Raw genomic sequence first — 18,626 nt, forward strand, 5'->3', positions numbered from 1 at the left:
AACCAGAAACAGCGGCAGAAGCGCCTGACTTGGGCTACAGAGAAGCAGCACTGGACTGTTGCTCAGTGGTCCAAAGTACTTTTTTCGGATGAAAGCAACTTTTACATGTCATTCGGAAATCAAGGTGCCAGAGTCTGGAGGAAGACTGGGGAGAGGGAAATGCCAAATTGCCTAAAGTCCAGTGTCAAGTATCCACAGTCAGTAATGGTCTGGGGTGCCATGTCAGCTGCTGGTGTTGGTCCACTGTGTTTTATCAAGGGCAGGATCAATGCAGCTAGCTATCAGGAGATTTTGGAGCAATTCATGCTTCCACCTGCTGAAAAGCTTTGTGGAGATGAAGATTTAATTTTTCAGCACGACCTGGCACCTGCTCACAGTGCCAAAACCACTGGTAAATGGTTTACTGACCATGGTATTACTGTGCTCAATTAGCCTGCCAACTCTCCTGACCTGAACTCAATAGAGAATCTGTGGGATATAGTGAAGAGAAAGTTGAGAGATGCAAGACCCAACACTCTGGATGATCTTAAGGCCGCTATCAAAGCATCCTGGGCCTCCATAACACCTGAGCAGTGCCACAGGCTGATTGCCTCCATGCCACGCCGCATTGAAGCAGTCGTTTCTACAAAAGGATTCCCGACCAAGTATTGAGTGCATAACTGAGCATAATTATTTGAAGGTTGACTTTTTTGTTTTAAAAACACTTTTCTTGTATTGGTCGGATGAAATATGCTAATTTTTGAGATAGGAAATTTGGGTTTTCATGAGCTGTATGCCACAATCATGCCACTACTTCAGTTGTGTGTATTTGAATCTAAAATATATGAAAGTCTAATGTTTATCAGTACATTACAGAAAATAATGAACTTTATCACAATATGCTAATTTTTTGAGAAGATCCTGTATATAGATGCTGGCCTCTTCTCGCTGCCCACTTTTTTACCAGTTGGACAGAGCAACTGCTATTCACTAAGTGCTTTTGAAAATAATGAAAACCCTGAGAATCCCCCATAAGGAGATGGGCTAGTTCAAAACCTGTCGGTTCTGTCAGATTTCTACTACCTACTGAAAGTGACAGCAAGAAAAGGAGAAAAGTAATTTATGGCTCATTTTACTCTGGAAATGTACTTTTTATTTGCATGCGTTTACATGTATTTTAAATTTCACAATTTTTGCGGCAGTGGTCTTTTAATCTAGGGCCTGAATTGTTTGACAGGGTGCAGATAACTGATGGCTCTCTCTAATAAGTTCCTAAATAAGTATATGGCGAATGTACTCAATGAAGGTGAAACATGCTTTTTCTACAGTCACAAAATAAAGAAAAAGACAGAGCCAGATTTTGTGGAATTAGCAAACAGAATGTGTTTCTAAACACAGCTAAATACTAATGCCTAGCAATGGAGCACTACACTGGAACTGGACAAAGCCAGCACGGGGGCAGGGGAAACGTGCATTGGAAGGTGGGGTTTATGCCAAAGCATGTGGCGTCCTGAATTACCACACTTATGCGTTGACAGATGAAGTCCTAACCTGGGACACAGCGGTTCCGTTGGGTGACACTGATTGCACACAATTTGACATTTGTACAGTGGAGCACCACTGGAGTGGACAGAATAATACTTGCTCAGATGAGGACAAACGTTCACTGGCCTGCTCTGTAAAATCTTTTAGAATGCTGAGTAGTGTTTAAGCTGCAAATATTAGAGAATGATGCAATGTTATAATTAAAAAAAAAAAAAAAACTATAACTCAAAATAAAAACATGAGAATATTTTCTTTTCTACTAATGTTCTAGTAATTATCCGTACTACACACCCAATTCATTATATCATAATTTGTTTTTCGCTTCAGTGTCTCTTTAAATCTGTGGATTTCCACAAAAGATGCTCTCTTGGTGGTACTTGAGGATAGGGTTGGGAAGCCCTGCAGTAGCGGTGTGTTTAACACAACTGTATCCAACATATTTTTTATTGCACTTGGTTATGTAAAGGCTTGGATGCAGCTGCTTGGCCATGGAAACCCATTCAATGAAGCTCTCTACACATTGCTCCTGAGCTAATCTGACGGCGATACAAAGTTTGGAGGGCTGTAAAAGTTGGCTACTCCTGCACAATGCATGTCTCAGGGATGCACTGGTCTTGCTCTGTGATTTTACCTAGCACAAACTTTGCAGCTGAGTTGCTCTTGTTCCCAACTGCTTCCCACTCTGTTCTAATACCACTAACAGTTCACTGTGGGATATATAGTAGTGAGAAAAATTCTCTCTCACATTTCACCAACTTAAAGGGAACCGGAGATGGGGAATTCTAAAGAAAACATGCATACCTGGTCCTCCTGTCTGGGGCCAACTGTGCATGCACTGCCCTGCCGCGTGCTCCCACCACGTTCACGTTGCTGGGAGCAAGACAGGGGAGCGCGCCTGGCCAAACTGCGCCTGCGGTGACTGGAGGATTTTCTGAGGCCAGTTGTGGGCGAAAGGAGATGCAGAAGTGAACAGCGTGGGAACAATCAAGCCAAAAGGGGGCTGGAGGAAGCACCAGGTATGTATTTTTTTTGTAATCGCCCTATCTCAGGTACACTATAAATGACAACAAAATGAACATTTTTTCTAATGCTTACAGGTGAAGTACGCATCTTCAGCACAATCTGGATCCCAAGCCCTGACTCTCGCAACCTACAGCTTAGAACAGCTAAGAGAGAATTCCTAGGGCAATGTCGCCCATTTATAGGGAATTGGCAGTGAATAATTCCAAACTTGATCAACATTTCTGACTTGGATAGAGAAGAATGTGATGAGATACCACAGCATACAAAATCCACTTCAGCACAGAGCATACGCACAGGATGAGTGACACTAATCTGGACCGATGCTGGAGATGCTTGACAGAGCTATGGAAGTTAACACATATTTTCTGATCATGCACATAGATTATCACCTTCTGGAGAAGAGTCCTGTGAATAATAAATACCCTACCTCAGACTTCACCACCGCTAGACCCTGGGTTACTACTGCTGGAAAGATATGAAGAAATCACTATCAAACACAAATAAACATTACTTCGAGTTTTGAGTTTTCAGGCCTGCATTCCCACACTAGGCACATGGAAAGCATACCTATGAAACTGCCGCTGGGAGATTTGGGCGCAGGGTAAAGCCATTAAAAGGCTAACCCTGCTCCTGCACAAGTCCCGGTGGTGGTAATTATTGTTCCCCCTCCAGGCCACAATGGATAGCGGGGGAAAGACATAATTCAGCTTTCAACTATTGCTGGCGCCTGATTTACAGTGTTTTTAGAGTAATTTGTGCTCCGTCCTTTGACGGTGCCCAAATCACTCACTGAGCACTGTTAAAACCATAATTCCTATTATGGCCTATGGTGGCGTCGGCTGTGCCCAAATCTCCTGCGCTGTTTTTATAGCACTCGCATGGGAAAGCTCGGTTAACAAAATGCTACCTCTTTATAAAAACCTCAAATGTCAACAGAAGGTGCCCTAAGAAATATAAGTAAATCTGGGGAATATGGGAAAAAAAATATTTTATTACAAGTCCTGACTTCATACACACAGGGCTGTGGAGTCGGAGTCGTGGAGTCGGGGCAATTTTGGGTGCCTGGAGTCGGGAAAAATGCACCGACTCCAACTCCTAATGAATTTAAACTGTAATGAAAATAGAAAATATGATAAAATGTTCTATTTCTCAGATAATAGTCATCATAAATAATTTATATATACAGTAATAGCTGTGCTTAGTCCACAAAAATGAAATAAACCCATCAAAATTAGTTACTTGTGCTGCTTCAATAAAGCAGTCCCCATATTTTTAAAATCAGATATACACATTTGATTGTGACTGTATATATGATGTGTACACAGGAATCTCTTATATATACTAAATAAAATATATGCTTTAAGTATAAAGCCTGATGTGTAGCCATGTCATTAATAGAGATGGTCAATGGGATGGAAATAATTCTGCGTTGATTCGGATTTATGCAAATGTACTCTTTGCTCATGAAATCAAATAATTTGATATGTTAAAATTTGGTTTGGTGACTTTAAATGGTACCTGAGAAGGATGAAAAGAAAAGTTTTATACATACCTGGGGCTTCTTCCAGACCCCTTCAAATAGCTGTCCCCCTCCGCCACCTGGATCTTCTGCTAAGAGTCCTGGTAATTCAGCCAGTCAGCGCTGTCTGGCCACGTGCCGCTCCTACAGCCAGGAGCATTCTGCACCTGCGCAATAGTGCTGCACAGGTGTAGTACGCTCCCAGCAGCGAAGTGTGCGCATGCAAACTAAGCAAGACTGGCTCAAGTACCTGGACTCATAGCAGAAGATCCAGGTGGCGGAGGAGGACAGCGAGGGACTGATTAGCCTGAAGGGGGCTGGAGGAAGCTCCAGGTATGTATAAAACTTTAATTGCATCTGTCTCAGGTTTACTTTGTTACACAGTAGTACCATACTCTACATATGCACTCTCCACAGAGCTGCAGGGAATCCACTGAGAATGTTGTGCACATTGAACACAGAGGTGTTGTCTGTCACCCATAAACTTGGTTCAGATTGTGCATGAAGAATGTGTAATAGAGGAAGAATCTCCTTATTCCCCTGCAGAGTACCTGCACATCACTCTTACATGTACCCACAGTTACATTTCCTAGGGCCTGATAGATGTTCTTTGTTCTGGCCTGTACCTTTTACAAGTACTCTTACCAAGGACTAGTTTTAGTCTATGACTAAAGGGAATAAATATAGTAGTCTACATATCCTTCTCACTTCAGTTGTCTTTTAAAATTCCTAAGCGTTGGCAGTTAAGAGACGAATTTCATGTTACATACTTTTAATCAACAAAATTGTAATATGCAAATTAGAGGAGTCGGAGTCGAGGAGTCGGAGTCGGTGGAATCCTAAACTGAGGAGTCGGAGTCGGTGGATTTTTGTACCGACTCCACAGCCCTGCATATACTTGATTAACTGTGGTGGATCTGCTGACTATGAGGTGTGGGGGACCCGGGACCAACTTTTTCCTTTCTCTTACCTCTTTCTTTTCAATCTAGAGCGATACTTTACCAAGGACTACTGTTAAATAATTTGGTGTGGAAACTGTGTAACATGGTATATGTTTGAATCTAATGTGCATCAATACTATTGTAACAATGAACTATGTTATATTGACAACACTGGATTGTTCACACGTCACAAAAAGTATGACTCTGGGTACCTTTACTGTCTCTTCAATTGTTGTATCTTGAGCAATTCAAAAATAAAATTTCAACTGTAAAAAAAAAAAAAAAAAAGAGAAGTGGGTTCTGGTAAGGTATGGCCACAGCGCCCACCCATATGCAATTAACTACAAGTCAGGTCGGTGGGAGGTATGGGACCTACCAGCAAAATTGGTGGTATACCAGATGCAAGAAATAGGTTCACTGATGTGGGTAGTTGTGAGTATGGAAAATACAATCCAAGCAAGTTTCTAGCGTCAAAAGGCTCTTGGATTACTTCTAAATAGCAAATAATATGAAAAAGTAATATTAAAAAAGGCTTTGAATAGTTTCCCAGATTCAGATGCATTTTGACCAGTTTACACTATTTTTAAATAAGAGTACCTTTTCTTTGTAAAGTGGATTCAGTGGAAGGTAGGTTCACACAGATACCAAAAAATGCAATCTTCTTGGAGATCAGGTCACTTAAAGATGGACATTGGCCACAAATCCCACAATGGATATTTGTTTGAGCATTCATATCATTGTTTGGTTAGCCATACACTTAGAGAATATCAATGTTCAACGGTGCTCTCTCCTCCTTGCTTAAAGGATACCCCAACTGACATGTGACATAATGAGATAGACATATGTATGTACAGTGCCTAGCACACAAATAACTAGGCTGTGTTCCTTTTTTTCTTTCTCTGCCTGAAAGAGTTAAATATTAGGTATGGAAGTGGCTCACTCAGTCCTGACTCAGACAGGAAGTGACTACAGTATGACCCCCACTGATAAGAAATGCCAACTATAAAACACTTTCCTAGCAGAAAATGGCTTCTGAGAGCAGGAAAGAGATAAAAAAAGGGAATTTCTTATCAGTGAGGGTCATACTGTAGTCACTTCCTGTCTGAGTCAGGACTGAGTCAGCCACTTCCATACCTAATATTTAACTCTTTCAGGCAGAGAAAGAAAAAAAAGGAACACAGCCTAGTTATTTGTGTGCTAGGCACTGTACATACACATGTCTATCTCATTATCTCACATGTCAGTTGAGGTATCCTTTAAAGAGAACCCGAGGTGTGTTTAAAGAATGTTATCTGCATACAGAGGCTGGATCTGCCTATACAGCCCAGCCTCTGTTGCTATCCCAAACCCCACTAAGGTCCCCCTGCACTCTGTAATCCCTCATAAATCACAGCCGTGCTGTGAGGCTGTCTTTACATCTTTAGTGTCAGTCTCAGCTGCTCCCCTGCCTCCTGCATAGCTCCGGTCCCTGCCCCCATCCCTTCCCTCCAATCAGCAGGGAGGGAAGGGATGCAGGCGGGGACTGGAGTTCTGCAGGAGGCGGGGAGAGCAGCAGACTGACACTATAGAGATAAACACAGCCAGCTCTGACAAGCTGTTTGTCAGCAGCGTGGCTGTGATTTATGAGGGATTGCAGAGTGCAGGGGGACCTTAGGGGGGTTTGGGATAGCAACAGAGGCAGGGCTGTATAGGCAGATCCAGCCGCTGTATGCAGATAATATTCTTCAAACCCACCTCGGGTTCTCTTTAACTTTGTATTAGACTTAAATAGAAGCATCTCAATTTTTTTCCACCAGGCTGATATGAGCACTCAAAGGACAAGTACATTCTTTTGTTCCAACAGTGCCCCATCTTATTTCCCATAATTCCTGTGTTTTTGGCTACAAATAGGCATCGGTATTAGACATTTCTTTCTAGATGCTGAGAAAGCAGTTTTAATCATAGCCTGATCGCAATCACAAGATTTTCCTGGCCTGCAATTTGCAAGCCCATCAGACAAACTAGTGAACCAAGCCTAATGCCTGACAAAAATGGAAAATTACACTTGAAAAATAGTTCATTATTACACAAACAACCGTATGTAACCAGAGTATCACTAGTCAAGAGTGCAATGCTTAAAAACAATGGGCAGTTAATTTATACAATACAATCATGTTCATATTTAGCAAAAGCAAGGTGCACAATATTTTTTATGAGAGAATGACATAAGCAAGGCCTACACATCTACAGTACATCTGAAAGTAACTGCATTTGTATTAAAGCTGTCCAGTCTGGTCTTCGTTTTTCAGGAAAGCAGGCTAATGACAAAAAAGTATTTCCTGATGTATTATGCAGACGTTGGTTTCCTGTATGTAATCCTTCTTGGACATTGTACAAAAGTATTTTAATGTAATAAGCAGGTCGCATGTGCAATTGCCAGCAAGGACAGTGGATTTGACATTTCCCTTATGGTGCATATTTCATCAAGTTTACCATAATGTCAGTTTTATCATTATCCATCTAGTCTAGCTGTAAACCTGACGGCAGAAATCATGTCTACCCTGGTGAGCCTGCATTGTAGAGTACTTCTTTGTTGATTTAAAACTGCTTTAAGTGGACATGAACTCAGAACTTCCTCTCTGCTCTAAAAGATATGCAACATCTTTTTTAGGGCTGATAGAAATCCTGCAGTAAATCTGCAGTGTGTCTACTTCCTGCTTTCCTGGACGCAGACATAGTGTCATGATATCTCTTGTAGCATGTCTTGATGGTTGCAGCTGAGCTGCAACCAGGCAGTTCTGATTTCTCTGCATACATGCAGTTGCATAGCTTTGCTTGCATTCACAATAAGGCCTCTTTTCCACAAACTGTTTACAGGCAGTGAAATGCCTCTCAAACTCTCACAACTGCTTGCTGCTGCCTGGTAACTGCTTGCTGCTGCCTGGTAACTGCTCACTGCTGCCTGGCAACTGCTTGCTGAGCACACAGCTCAACAGTTCGTGGAAAAGAGGCCTCAGGCCTCTTTTCCATGAACTGTTGAGCTGTGTGCTCAGCAAGCAGTTGCCAGACAGCAGTTTCCACGAACTGTTGATCTGTGTGCTCAGCAAGCAGTTGCCAGGCAGCAGTGAGCAGTTACCAGGCAGCAGCAAGCAGTTGTGAGAGTTTGAGAGGCATTTCACTACCTGTAAACAGTTCGTGGAAAAGAGGCCTAAGGGTCATTTCCATCTGCAATCAGCCTGCAGTCTTCAGGGAAGGAACACACTAGGCAGCATCACACGAGTTTTCCCCATACCACCTAGTGGAAAACGCATATGTGATTCTGCCAAGTGTGTTCCTACCCTCAATCAGAGAAACAAAGAATTGAACTATTACCATTCAGCTGTGTTGGAATTTTCATGCCTGCTCTCATTGGGTGAAGTCCATATAAAAGCCTCTTCCCCTCTTGACACTTTGCCCCTAATAGATTTCAGCTTTGCCACAGCTGTTTGCTGGGTGTCGTGTTTCAATTGTGATTTGCCTTGTCGTGCTTCCTTGTGGATGGTTGCTGTTCCCGCGTGGGTTAACAGCAAATCAATAACATCAATAACAGATGTTATTGATTATACAATGACACACAGTACAATAAAATGCAAGTGTCCCTGCGTCATCAACTGAATGGTTGTGTGTCCCTGGCTTTTTTGTACTGAGCATGTGCGCAGCCAGGGCAGTTAGGGCACAGGGTCGGATCTGACAGTTTGCTGTGTGTGGTTCACAGAGGTTCTCATTGCCTTGTGGGAAATAACAGCTTTTTCCAACTGCCAAGCAAGTAGCTCCCTGTGTGCATATACTTCAGATAGTGGTGGGGAATGAGCAAGCAAGATGCATATGTGCGCGCATTGCGGGGGGGTAGCGGCTGTGACCTAGAGCTCGTTTTTTAAAGGGGTTCTTTCGCGAAAAAAGTAGGCAGTTAAAAAATGTGACAGATGACAGGTTTTGGGCCAGTCCATCTTTTTAAGGGGGATTCTCAGGGCTTTCTTTGTTTTCAACAGCATTTCCTGAACAACAGTTGCAAAATCTAACTGACATAATAGTGTGCAAGTGATTAGGGAGGCCGGCTGGTATCTTGCTATTTTGGCAGTTAAACTGTTGTTCAGGAAATGCTGTTGAAAACAAAGAAAGCCCCGAGAATCCCCCTTAAGCTGGCCACTAATGATCCAATCTTTTTCATCCAATCGTACCATTTCTATATAATATAAAGGTAACTGTCTAACGTATCCATTCAGTATATTCACTCACTTTACCCTTATACTACATAGATTTGAAAAGATTGGATCATTAGTGGCCACCATTAAAAAGATGGACTGGCCCAAAATCTGTCATCTGTCACATTTTTTAACTGCCTACTTTTTTCGCGAAAGAACCCCTTTAACGGGCGGGCCTTTTTACTAGTTTCATATAATCTAAACACCTACATGTTTATATTAAAGCAGAAGTACTGTACAAGTGCCAATGTCATGATAGCAACAATGTTTAAAGCCTGTAATAACCTGAACTGAGTCAAATTATTTAAAATAAGCACATGATGTACCTGCAGATGAATATTACAGACTTGCCTCGCTATCAGTTACTCTTAGAAGTTCACCATTTTCTTCTAACAAGGATTCCTTCCAGTTCTGACAGCATTTTGTCAGAACTGAAATATTTCAGTGGCTGTCAGTTATAACTGAAAGGACAACTATGAGCAAGGTAATATCCATGTAATATCCATGTTCCATACTGGAACATGTATAATTATTTCTATCATCATATACATATCCTGCATTGTAATACAAACTATGGTCTGATGGCGCTTCATTTTGTCTCTGCATTTACAGTTCTATACTCCTACCTGTTATTGCCTGAGGAAGCAGGAATATACCTGCGAAACGCGTTGCTTTGTATTTTTGGAGTATTAAAATAAATTTATCTGTTTGAAAATCAACAGTTTCATGTCTACTTCAGGGAGGTAGATCCACCACATCCTCCCTTGAGAATTTTAAAGTTTTTAGCTTATTTTATCCTGTTGGCGCCTCTGTTCTCCTTCTACAATACCTGGTGGAGGGGTTTATACCCCTTTTTTTCTTCAGATCTACAGAGAGCGACATCTTAAAGGTGGCCATACACTGGCCCGATTCGCGGCCGTTTCGACAGCAGATTCGATCCTGGGATCGAATCTGCTGCCAATCGTTCGCGCTAAACGCACCCGCCGATCCGATTTCCTCCCGAAATCCGATCAGTCCGTCGATCGCGCCGTGCGGGAAATTACCGTCGATCGCCCGCGGGTAGGGAGCGCGTCGCTAGCGGCGGACAATCGGATCAGGTATACATTACCTGACGCTGGCTCCCGGGCATCTTCTCCGCGCTGCACCCGCTCCATCCCGGCGCTTCCTGTCACTGCAGTGACCAGGAAGTTCAAATAGAGGGCGCTCTATTTGAACTTCCTGGTCACGGAGTGACACAGGAAGCGCCGGGATGGAGCGGGTGCAGCGCGGAGAAGATGCGGAGAAGATGTCCGGGAGCCAGCGTCAGGTAATGCATGCGCGGGAAGGGGGACAGGCGGCAGCGGCGGCTCCACAGATTGTGATCGGTTTCAGGCTGAAATCGATTCACAATCTGTTTGCAGTAAAGGCAGCCATACGATCCCTCTCTGATCAGATTCGATCAGATAGGGATCTGTCAGCTGGTCGATCTAATGGCAAATCGACCAGTGTATGGCTACCTTAATCCTGAGTGAGGACAGGTCTAATCTCCTCACCTGCATTTACAGTGGTTGCCTATACGGTGACCCTGGTTTGTGAGTATATTGTTTACTTACTTTGAATATACCCAATCATTTTACATACTACACTATATTGGGCTCTCTGTGTCCCTTTTTTCTTACAGGTTGTAATTGATCACATTATTCTAACTAGCTGCATGCAGGCATTGTATTAAAATCTATGTCCATTCTCCACTGCAGTTCACAATCATAATGCATGTGTTATGCGCTAACGTCACAATGCAAAATTACAACGCAGCATACACATGTATGTTAATGTATTACTGTATAAAAAAAGCAAAACAAATGTCCGCAGCACGGGCAATATAAATATGGTATCAAGCGTGCTAGGGCTCAAACATATATACAGCCATATTTAAGAGGAAAGAAAGCCTATATAGAAAGCACCACTTGATAATTATATATATATATATATATATATATATATATATATATATATATATATATATATATATATATATATATATATATATACATACATACATACATATATATATATATACATACATACATACATATACACATACACACACACACACACACAATTGAGGTTCAATATTGGTTAAAAACAATTAAAACAAACGGCATGATCCAATCTCTGCTGCAGATAATCTTATGCATACATTTATATTATTGCATGTCAAAGCAATTCAATAGGAGAAAATGTAATTTTTGCATAAGATTATATAATGATAAGCTTATGATGATAAGCTTATGATAATAAGTGCCAACGTGGTGGGCATCAATCAAGAGCCCACCAGTGGTTGAACCCGGGTTCAGTATCAAAATATAGTGTAAAAGGGTGGAACTACCAACCTAAAGTGCAAATAATCATAAATAAATCACAATGCTGATGCAACAGTGACATAAAAAATGTGCAAAACGACTGCAATACAATGAGAAGCCAAGGAGCAGCCTATGTGGTAAAGTACATGAAGAGGAATAGTGAGGTGCTGAACAAGGAGATACTTATCCCAGGAAAATAGGTTGGCAAGGATGAAAGCAGCAGAGAACGGTTGACTCCCCTCAAGACAGTCCCGCTAGCTCTGCGGGCGTCACCCCGCTTTGAAGGAGAGAGGACACCGCCATGTATTAATGTATGTTAACGTTGCACACAGTAGGTACAAGTGAAGCATCTAGGCAGTGAAAAGTATGCTTCCTTGAATCTGTGAACGTGTGCATTTAGAGGTTACCATAACGCAACATTTACAAGGCAAGGCTAACGTGCACTGTGAAAGTCGCATAGTGCAGTGCGTTAAACAGCATTATATGACTTTAAAGAGACACTGAAGCGAAAAAAAAAATTATGATATCATGAATTGGTTGTGTAGTAGGGGTAATTATTAGAACATTGGTAGCAAAAAAAATACTCATATTTTTATTTTCAGTCATACAGGTTTTTTTTTTTATAACATTGCATCATTCTCTAATACTTGCAGTTTACACATTAATCAGCATTCTAAAAGTTTTTGCAGAACAGGCAGTGAACTTTTGACCTGTCAGAGCTCTCTACCACTTTCAAATCACAGAGCTCAATGGCTATTTGCATAGATAACAACTGGAGTTTCTCTTCCTGTACTGGAAACAAATATTAGACGTATGTCTCTGCTCCTAATGCTTTATTTCTTAGCTGTACTACACAACCAATTCATTATATCATAATTTTTTTTTCGCTTCAGTGTCTCTTTAAAAAGCAGGACCAAACTATCCCACTGTTAACCTAGCCTAAGGCCCATTTAGGATAGGTTAGGTTGCCTTCCTGATGTAAGTCAGGGAGTGAACTCTTTCACCCAGAAATGAATAAATACAATGTATTCATCAAAGCGCTGCGGAAAACAGTATACAAAGCACTGTTTCAAGCGCTTTGCGATTTCCCTATACCTTCCAATGAGCGGAAACAAACCGCTCAGATGTGAACTCTCTCATAGGGAATTCATTGCACAAGCGCTTTCAAGGCGATTAAGAAAATCGCCGGCGTTTTAAAAAAAAGCCAAAAACGTCCCCATTACAACGCATGCATTATGCAATGCACACTGGGAATTAAGCCATGTTCACAGTTCCCTGTGACAGCAGGAATGCAACGCATAGGATATAGTGAAGCATATAGTCAATGAAAAGTAAGCTCCACCCTTACTGTTAACGTGCGCGTTTAGCGGTTATAATATAACATACCTGCCCCACTGTGAACGTCACATAGGTGGTGCATTGCAGTAAGCAGAGTTACAAAGCATCTGTTACACCACACTACTGTGAACATGGCCTAAGGCCTCTTTCACAATGAACAGTGAAAAACTCATGAGTTTTAAGGGTGGTTGCATACATGTGCGGTATGCGATTTGCACGCAGCAGAAGAGCCCTACTTCAGCACACCGCACCATAGCATCTATTTGTTTCCCTGCGGCAGACTGCGCAGACAGGGAAAACAGTGTCATCTGGACTCCTCGGAGGTGCAAATTAGTGACGTGACGTGATGTCACTAACATCTGACCCCACAGTCACATGCACACTCTCAGACAGGAAGTGTGTCATGGGATTTTCCCAATCTGCGCCGCACCATGACAATCTATCATAATCTTTCGCGTTGCCATTGACTCCCATGGATTTGTACACCATGCGAATCTGCTTGGAAACATGTCGCAGTTTCTTCATCAAACAGACCACTTCTGTTGCACTGCACAACACCACAGGTACTGTGACCTGTTTCATACAGACTAATATGTAAAAATAGAACCGAGTGCCCAATATAGTGTAGTAAGTATTGACAATTGGGTAAATGAAACGAGTATAATATATACTCACAAACCAGGGTTACCTCCAAGTAACCACTGTACAGGCAGGTGAGGAGATTAGCCTGTCCCCACTCAGGATTAAGAAGTCGCTCTCTGTAGACAGGAGAAAGAAAGGGGTATCCCCCTCCACCATGGGTGGATATCAATTATAACGTAATGAAGAACAGAGGCGCCAACAGGATAAAATCAATTCTTAAAACTTTTAAAATTGCTTAGGAGGCAGTGGTGGACTTAACCCCCACAAGCAGACACAAAAACGGTGTATTCAAAACAATCAAATTTATTGGTACACTCCAGGGGTTTTTGCAACGCGTTTCGCAGGTATATTCCCGCTTCCTCAGGCAATAAAAAATAGGAGTACACACAGTACAGTCTCAAGGTCATGATAAGCGCCTATCCGACTAGGGATAAACAATGAAATATATGCAGCTTCAAAATTGACCAATCAATTTAAACCTCAGTTTAAATTGATTGGTCCATTTGCAAACTGCATATAAACTCGGAAATATTTGCATCTTATTAATCATCCCTAGATATGACGTGTGTAGGGGGCCTCACTGATCAGTTGTTCCACAGCAGTGCATTGTAAAAAGCTTTCAGTTATAATACATATAATGTGAACTGACCAATAAGGAATCATGGACATTGAGCTGCACATCAGTTATCAGTTAACCTCCCTGCCGTTCTAAAAATTAGCTGCGCACGGCAGGGAGGGTGTTTTTTGTTTTTGTTTTTAGCATGTAGCTAGCCTAGCGCTAGCTACATGCTTACCCCCCCCCCCCCCCCCCTCCCTGCGGCATCCACCCGTATGCGCCGATCGCCGCCGGCGCATATGCCCATCCGGAAATCCCGTTCTGAACGGGATTTCCATGAGGGCTTCCCCCGTCGCCATGGCGACGGGCGCGATGACGTCATCGACGTCGTGACGTCAGAGGGAGTCCCGATCCACCCCTCAGCGCTGCCTGGCACTGATTGGCCAGGCAGCGCACGGGTCTCGGGGGGGCACCCTCTGATGCGGCGGGTAGCTGCGAATCGGCGCGGAGCGGCGGCGATCGTAAGTGACACGCAGCTAGCAAAGTGCTGGCTGCATGTATAAAAAAAAAACAATTATGCAAATCGGCCCAGCAGAGCCTGAGGAATCCTTCGCGGCAGGTTACCCCGAGCTGAGCTCGGGATAACCGGCAAGGAGATTAATGGGGTTCTGTGGGCTATAAAAAAAAACAACCCAAAAAGTGTAATTTACCTGGGGCTTTTAACCTCCTTGCCGGTTATCCTGAACTCAGTTCGGGGTAACCTGCGCAGGAGGATTTCTCAGGCCCCGCTGGGCCGATTTGCATAATTTTTTTTTCTTACACGCAGCTAGCACTTTGCTAGCTGCGTGTAGTACGCGATCGCCGCCGCTCGCCGCCGATTCGCCCCGCCCCCTGCGCAGCCTGGCCAATCAGTGCCAGGCAGCGCTAAGGGGCGGATCGGGATTCCCTCTGACGTCACGACGTCGGTGACGTCATCCCGCCCGGTCGCCATGGCAACCGGGGAAGCCCTGCAGGAAATCCCGTTCTCAACGGGATTTCCTGCATACTCTGATCGGCGATCGGAGTGGGTGGGGGGATGCCGCCGCCGCCGAGCCCTGGGCTCGCTACATGATTTTAAAAAAAAAATGTTTTAAAAAGTGCGGCGCTGCCTCCTTGCCGGATTTTTTAGAACGGCAAGGAGGTTAACGGCCCCCTGCAGCTATTAAGTCCCACGCCGTCACTGAAGCCCGCTCCGTTCGTCGCCACTGGTGACCTGATAATTATTCATCTAACTAGAGGAATAGCACTGCAGCTGCACGGCCATAGCCCCGCGTGATCTCGCTCCCGCACGCGTCGTTGGGAGCTTACTGCGCAGACGAAGTGCAAGGAAACTTTGTACTGCACCTGCACAGTAAGCTCCCATTGGCGCGCAAGGGAATGAGGACGTGCAGGGCCTTGGCCGCGCATCGCTATTTGTCTAGTTAGACGAATAATTAGCAGGTCACCGGCGGCAACAAACAGTGGGGGCTTCAGTGACGACGTGGGACTTAATAGCTGCAGGGTGCCGGTAGAAGATCCAGGTAAGTTACACTTTTTGTTTTTTTTATAGCCCACAGAACGCAGTCGCAGTAGTTCTGCGCCTGCGCAGAAGAGACACGATGACGTCCCTACACCACGTGACCCCCCCCCCCCCCCGCAGTGGAGCGCACAGAAGCCGACCTGGAAGCCGACCTGGCGAGGTCGGCTTCTTCACCGCTGGACGCCGGGAGAGAGAGGAGCTGCTACGAGGGCACCGATCGACTGCCAGGACCTGGAAGAAGCCCCAGGTGAGTGCAGTTTTTTGTTTTTTTATGTGCAGCGCGGATCTTCCCTTTAAGCATTCCCGAGCTAAATCAAAAAGTAAAAATGCCCACCGCTTCCTCCATCCCCCTCCTGTATTGGACAAATGCACCCCACAGGCAGTGTCGCCAGTGAGTTGGGCACTGGAAGAGCCGAATTACGGCTCCTTCTGCTGCTGCAAAACTCCCCGGCGGCGTTAAAGAGACACTGTAACAAGAAAAACGTCCCCTGGGGGGTACTCACCTCGGGAGGGGGAAGCCTCCGGATCCTAATGATGCTTCCCCCGTCCTCCTCTGTCCCACGGGGGTCTCGCTGCAGCCCTTCAAAGCCGGCCCGACAGATCTTAAAGCCTGTTCAATACTTACCTTTCCAGGCTCCAGCGGGGGGGGGGGTGTTTGCGGCTCTTCTGACGGAGATAGGCGGAAATAGCCGATCTCAGTCGAGTCCGCTCTACTGAGCAGGTGCAGGAGACTTGCGCCTGCGCAGTAGAGCGGCCCGACGGAGATCGGCTATTTCCGCCTATCACCGGGGGAGGAGCGGATACTGCGCCTGCTCTGAAGCAAAAAGGTAGATATTTACATCGCCGCCGCTCCGGGAGGTTTTTCGCCGTCACCGTGGGACCGAGGACGACGGGGAAGCCTCAATAGGATCCGGAGGCTTCCCCCACCCGAGGTGATTACCCTCTAGGGGAGGTTTTTTCGTTACAGATTTCCTCCGAGTTGTCGCAACTTGGAAGATGTAATTCAGGGTCCAGCAGCCGCCAGAGCCCCGAATTACCCATACACGCCGCACGCAGCATAACACTGCTGCTATGGTACGCGTGGTTTCGGCACCAGGCAGTGAGCTCCATGCATCGAAACTACCTGCTTTGCTTCACAGACCCTTCCTAGTCGGCTATTAGTGCGCAGACGCTGGTCCAGCTATGTGCATCCCTGATCATGTGTCCGTGGCTTGGAGCACTATGTGCATGACATCATGACTACGTTGTGCACATACGAAAAGTGCTCCCAGCCCCAGGGGCGCGATCAAGGACGCTCACAGCCAGGCCAGCGCACTAATGCCCGACAAGAAAGTGGCTGCAGCGGGGCATTTGCGCAATAAAAGAGGAGGGTGGAGGGGTAAGGGGGGAGCAGTAGAAATGAAGAATACATCATACACATGCCTGCTCCAAACCGTTTCTGCTTTTTTATTCAGCTCTGGTATGTTTGGTAAAATTAGATGAAAAAGATTGCATCATTAGTGGCCACCTTTAGAGGATCCAGATGCTTCCCGCTCCCAAGGTAAGTATTCGATTTTTTGCTTTTATAAACTCACAGGTTTACTTTAATAAACTCATGTTAGCCTAGGCCCTACACAGTGTCAAAGGCCAGGTTTAGCAACTTTAATTTTTTTGATAAAGTGAAATAAACTAGTGACTGTGGCAACATCAAAAACCTAGAAATAGATACGAGTCTCAATAACACAGTATTTAGAGTTATGTTTATACAATTGTCATGTATACATAGTAATACAATAGTGTTTAAACGTATTTCAGTCACTGGCAAAGAAATTTTCTTAATGTAAGAATTATAGTACCGATTATGTACAGGTAACCTATCCTCATGTACAGAGCAATACTCAGGGAAAATATATAGCATGTCTAGTGAGATTAGTGTCATCTGCCTAGTCATAAGTCTGCTAATCTTTGACCCTAGTACCACCCACTGGCTTGTAATTCGTGTGAATTGACAAGTATGGGCCCTACCACAGGCCCAGATAGCAGCCCCATAAACAGCGGGGTTACACTTCGCTGCGCCCTGCATGTTGCAGAATGTAGACCAAAGCAGATAGCAGTCCGGACCCCATACACTGTGGGATCTGTGCAATGTTTCCACAGGGAACGTCCCTGTAGCACATGACACATATGAGGTAATTGAGCCCAGTTTACGTCACATACAACCTATTCACAGTCTGCTTTTACGTTCCCATTCTTTTATAAAGTGCCAAGTCTCCCTCGCTCACTGCAGTTCTCAAATTAGACCCGTTTGGATATGTCACTTTAACCCCACCCGCCCACCTAATTAAGCAAGCAACTTTCGGTATCTGCTTCACTCTCTGACAGCCACTTCCTCAGTCGGGCTTTACTTGTACCTCAGCGCTGCTCACTCTTCACCCCAATCTGTCTGCCCTCCTTTGTTAACTCTCTTAATTACTCTTCTGTTTTTTTACATAACCCTCGTTTCTTCCGCCTCCATACACTGCCCCAGCCACTACACATCCCCCTCCCCCTGTGACCCTACAGGCATGTCTCCCACACTCTGCATACACACCCCGACAACCAGTCTCCTCCTATGGGATCCACTTACCTTGCTTGCCATGCTGCTGCGACCCTGCAGAACACTTCTCTCCCCGGAGACAGACACACAAGGAGCTCATACACCACTGCCTCTTCCTGTCCCAGCCTCCCTTCTGTGTACACAGCCAGCCTCGGCCAGCCCTGCTGACTCCCTCTATCTTCAGCACAGCAGCATTGCTATCACTTAGCGGCAGCTCGCACAGCAAGCTAGGTTGTGCACTATTGCTGCACTGTTGTTATTTTTTGGGGGTCAAGTATACAGTCGGCCACAACATTAACACCACTAACAGGTTAAAGAGGAATTCCAGTGAAAATAATGTAATACAAAAGTGCTTTATTTTGACAATAAGTATGTATAAATGATTAGT

The 18,626-nt window shown here is 44.5% G+C and overlaps 1 protein-coding gene across 1 annotated transcript in view; it reads right to left on the reverse strand.

Annotated features, from left to right (window-relative positions):
* The window catches only part of SNX9 (sorting nexin 9), a 240,724-nt gene extending 222,318 nt beyond the window's left edge, over positions 1–18,406 (reverse strand). Inside the window, exon 1 of the mRNA XM_068231862.1 lies at positions 18,269–18,406. Within this exon, the coding sequence (XP_068087963.1) occupies positions 18,269–18,280 (12 nt within the window). The 5' untranslated portion in view covers positions 18,281–18,406. The remainder of the gene's footprint in view (positions 1–18,268) is intronic.
* Positions 18,407–18,626: the final 220 nt, after the last annotated feature.

Source organism: Hyperolius riggenbachi, chromosome 4 (genome assembly GCF_040937935.1).
Source record: "Hyperolius riggenbachi isolate aHypRig1 chromosome 4, aHypRig1.pri, whole genome shotgun sequence".
NCBI classification, from domain to species: domain Eukaryota; kingdom Metazoa; phylum Chordata; class Amphibia; order Anura; family Hyperoliidae; genus Hyperolius; species Hyperolius riggenbachi.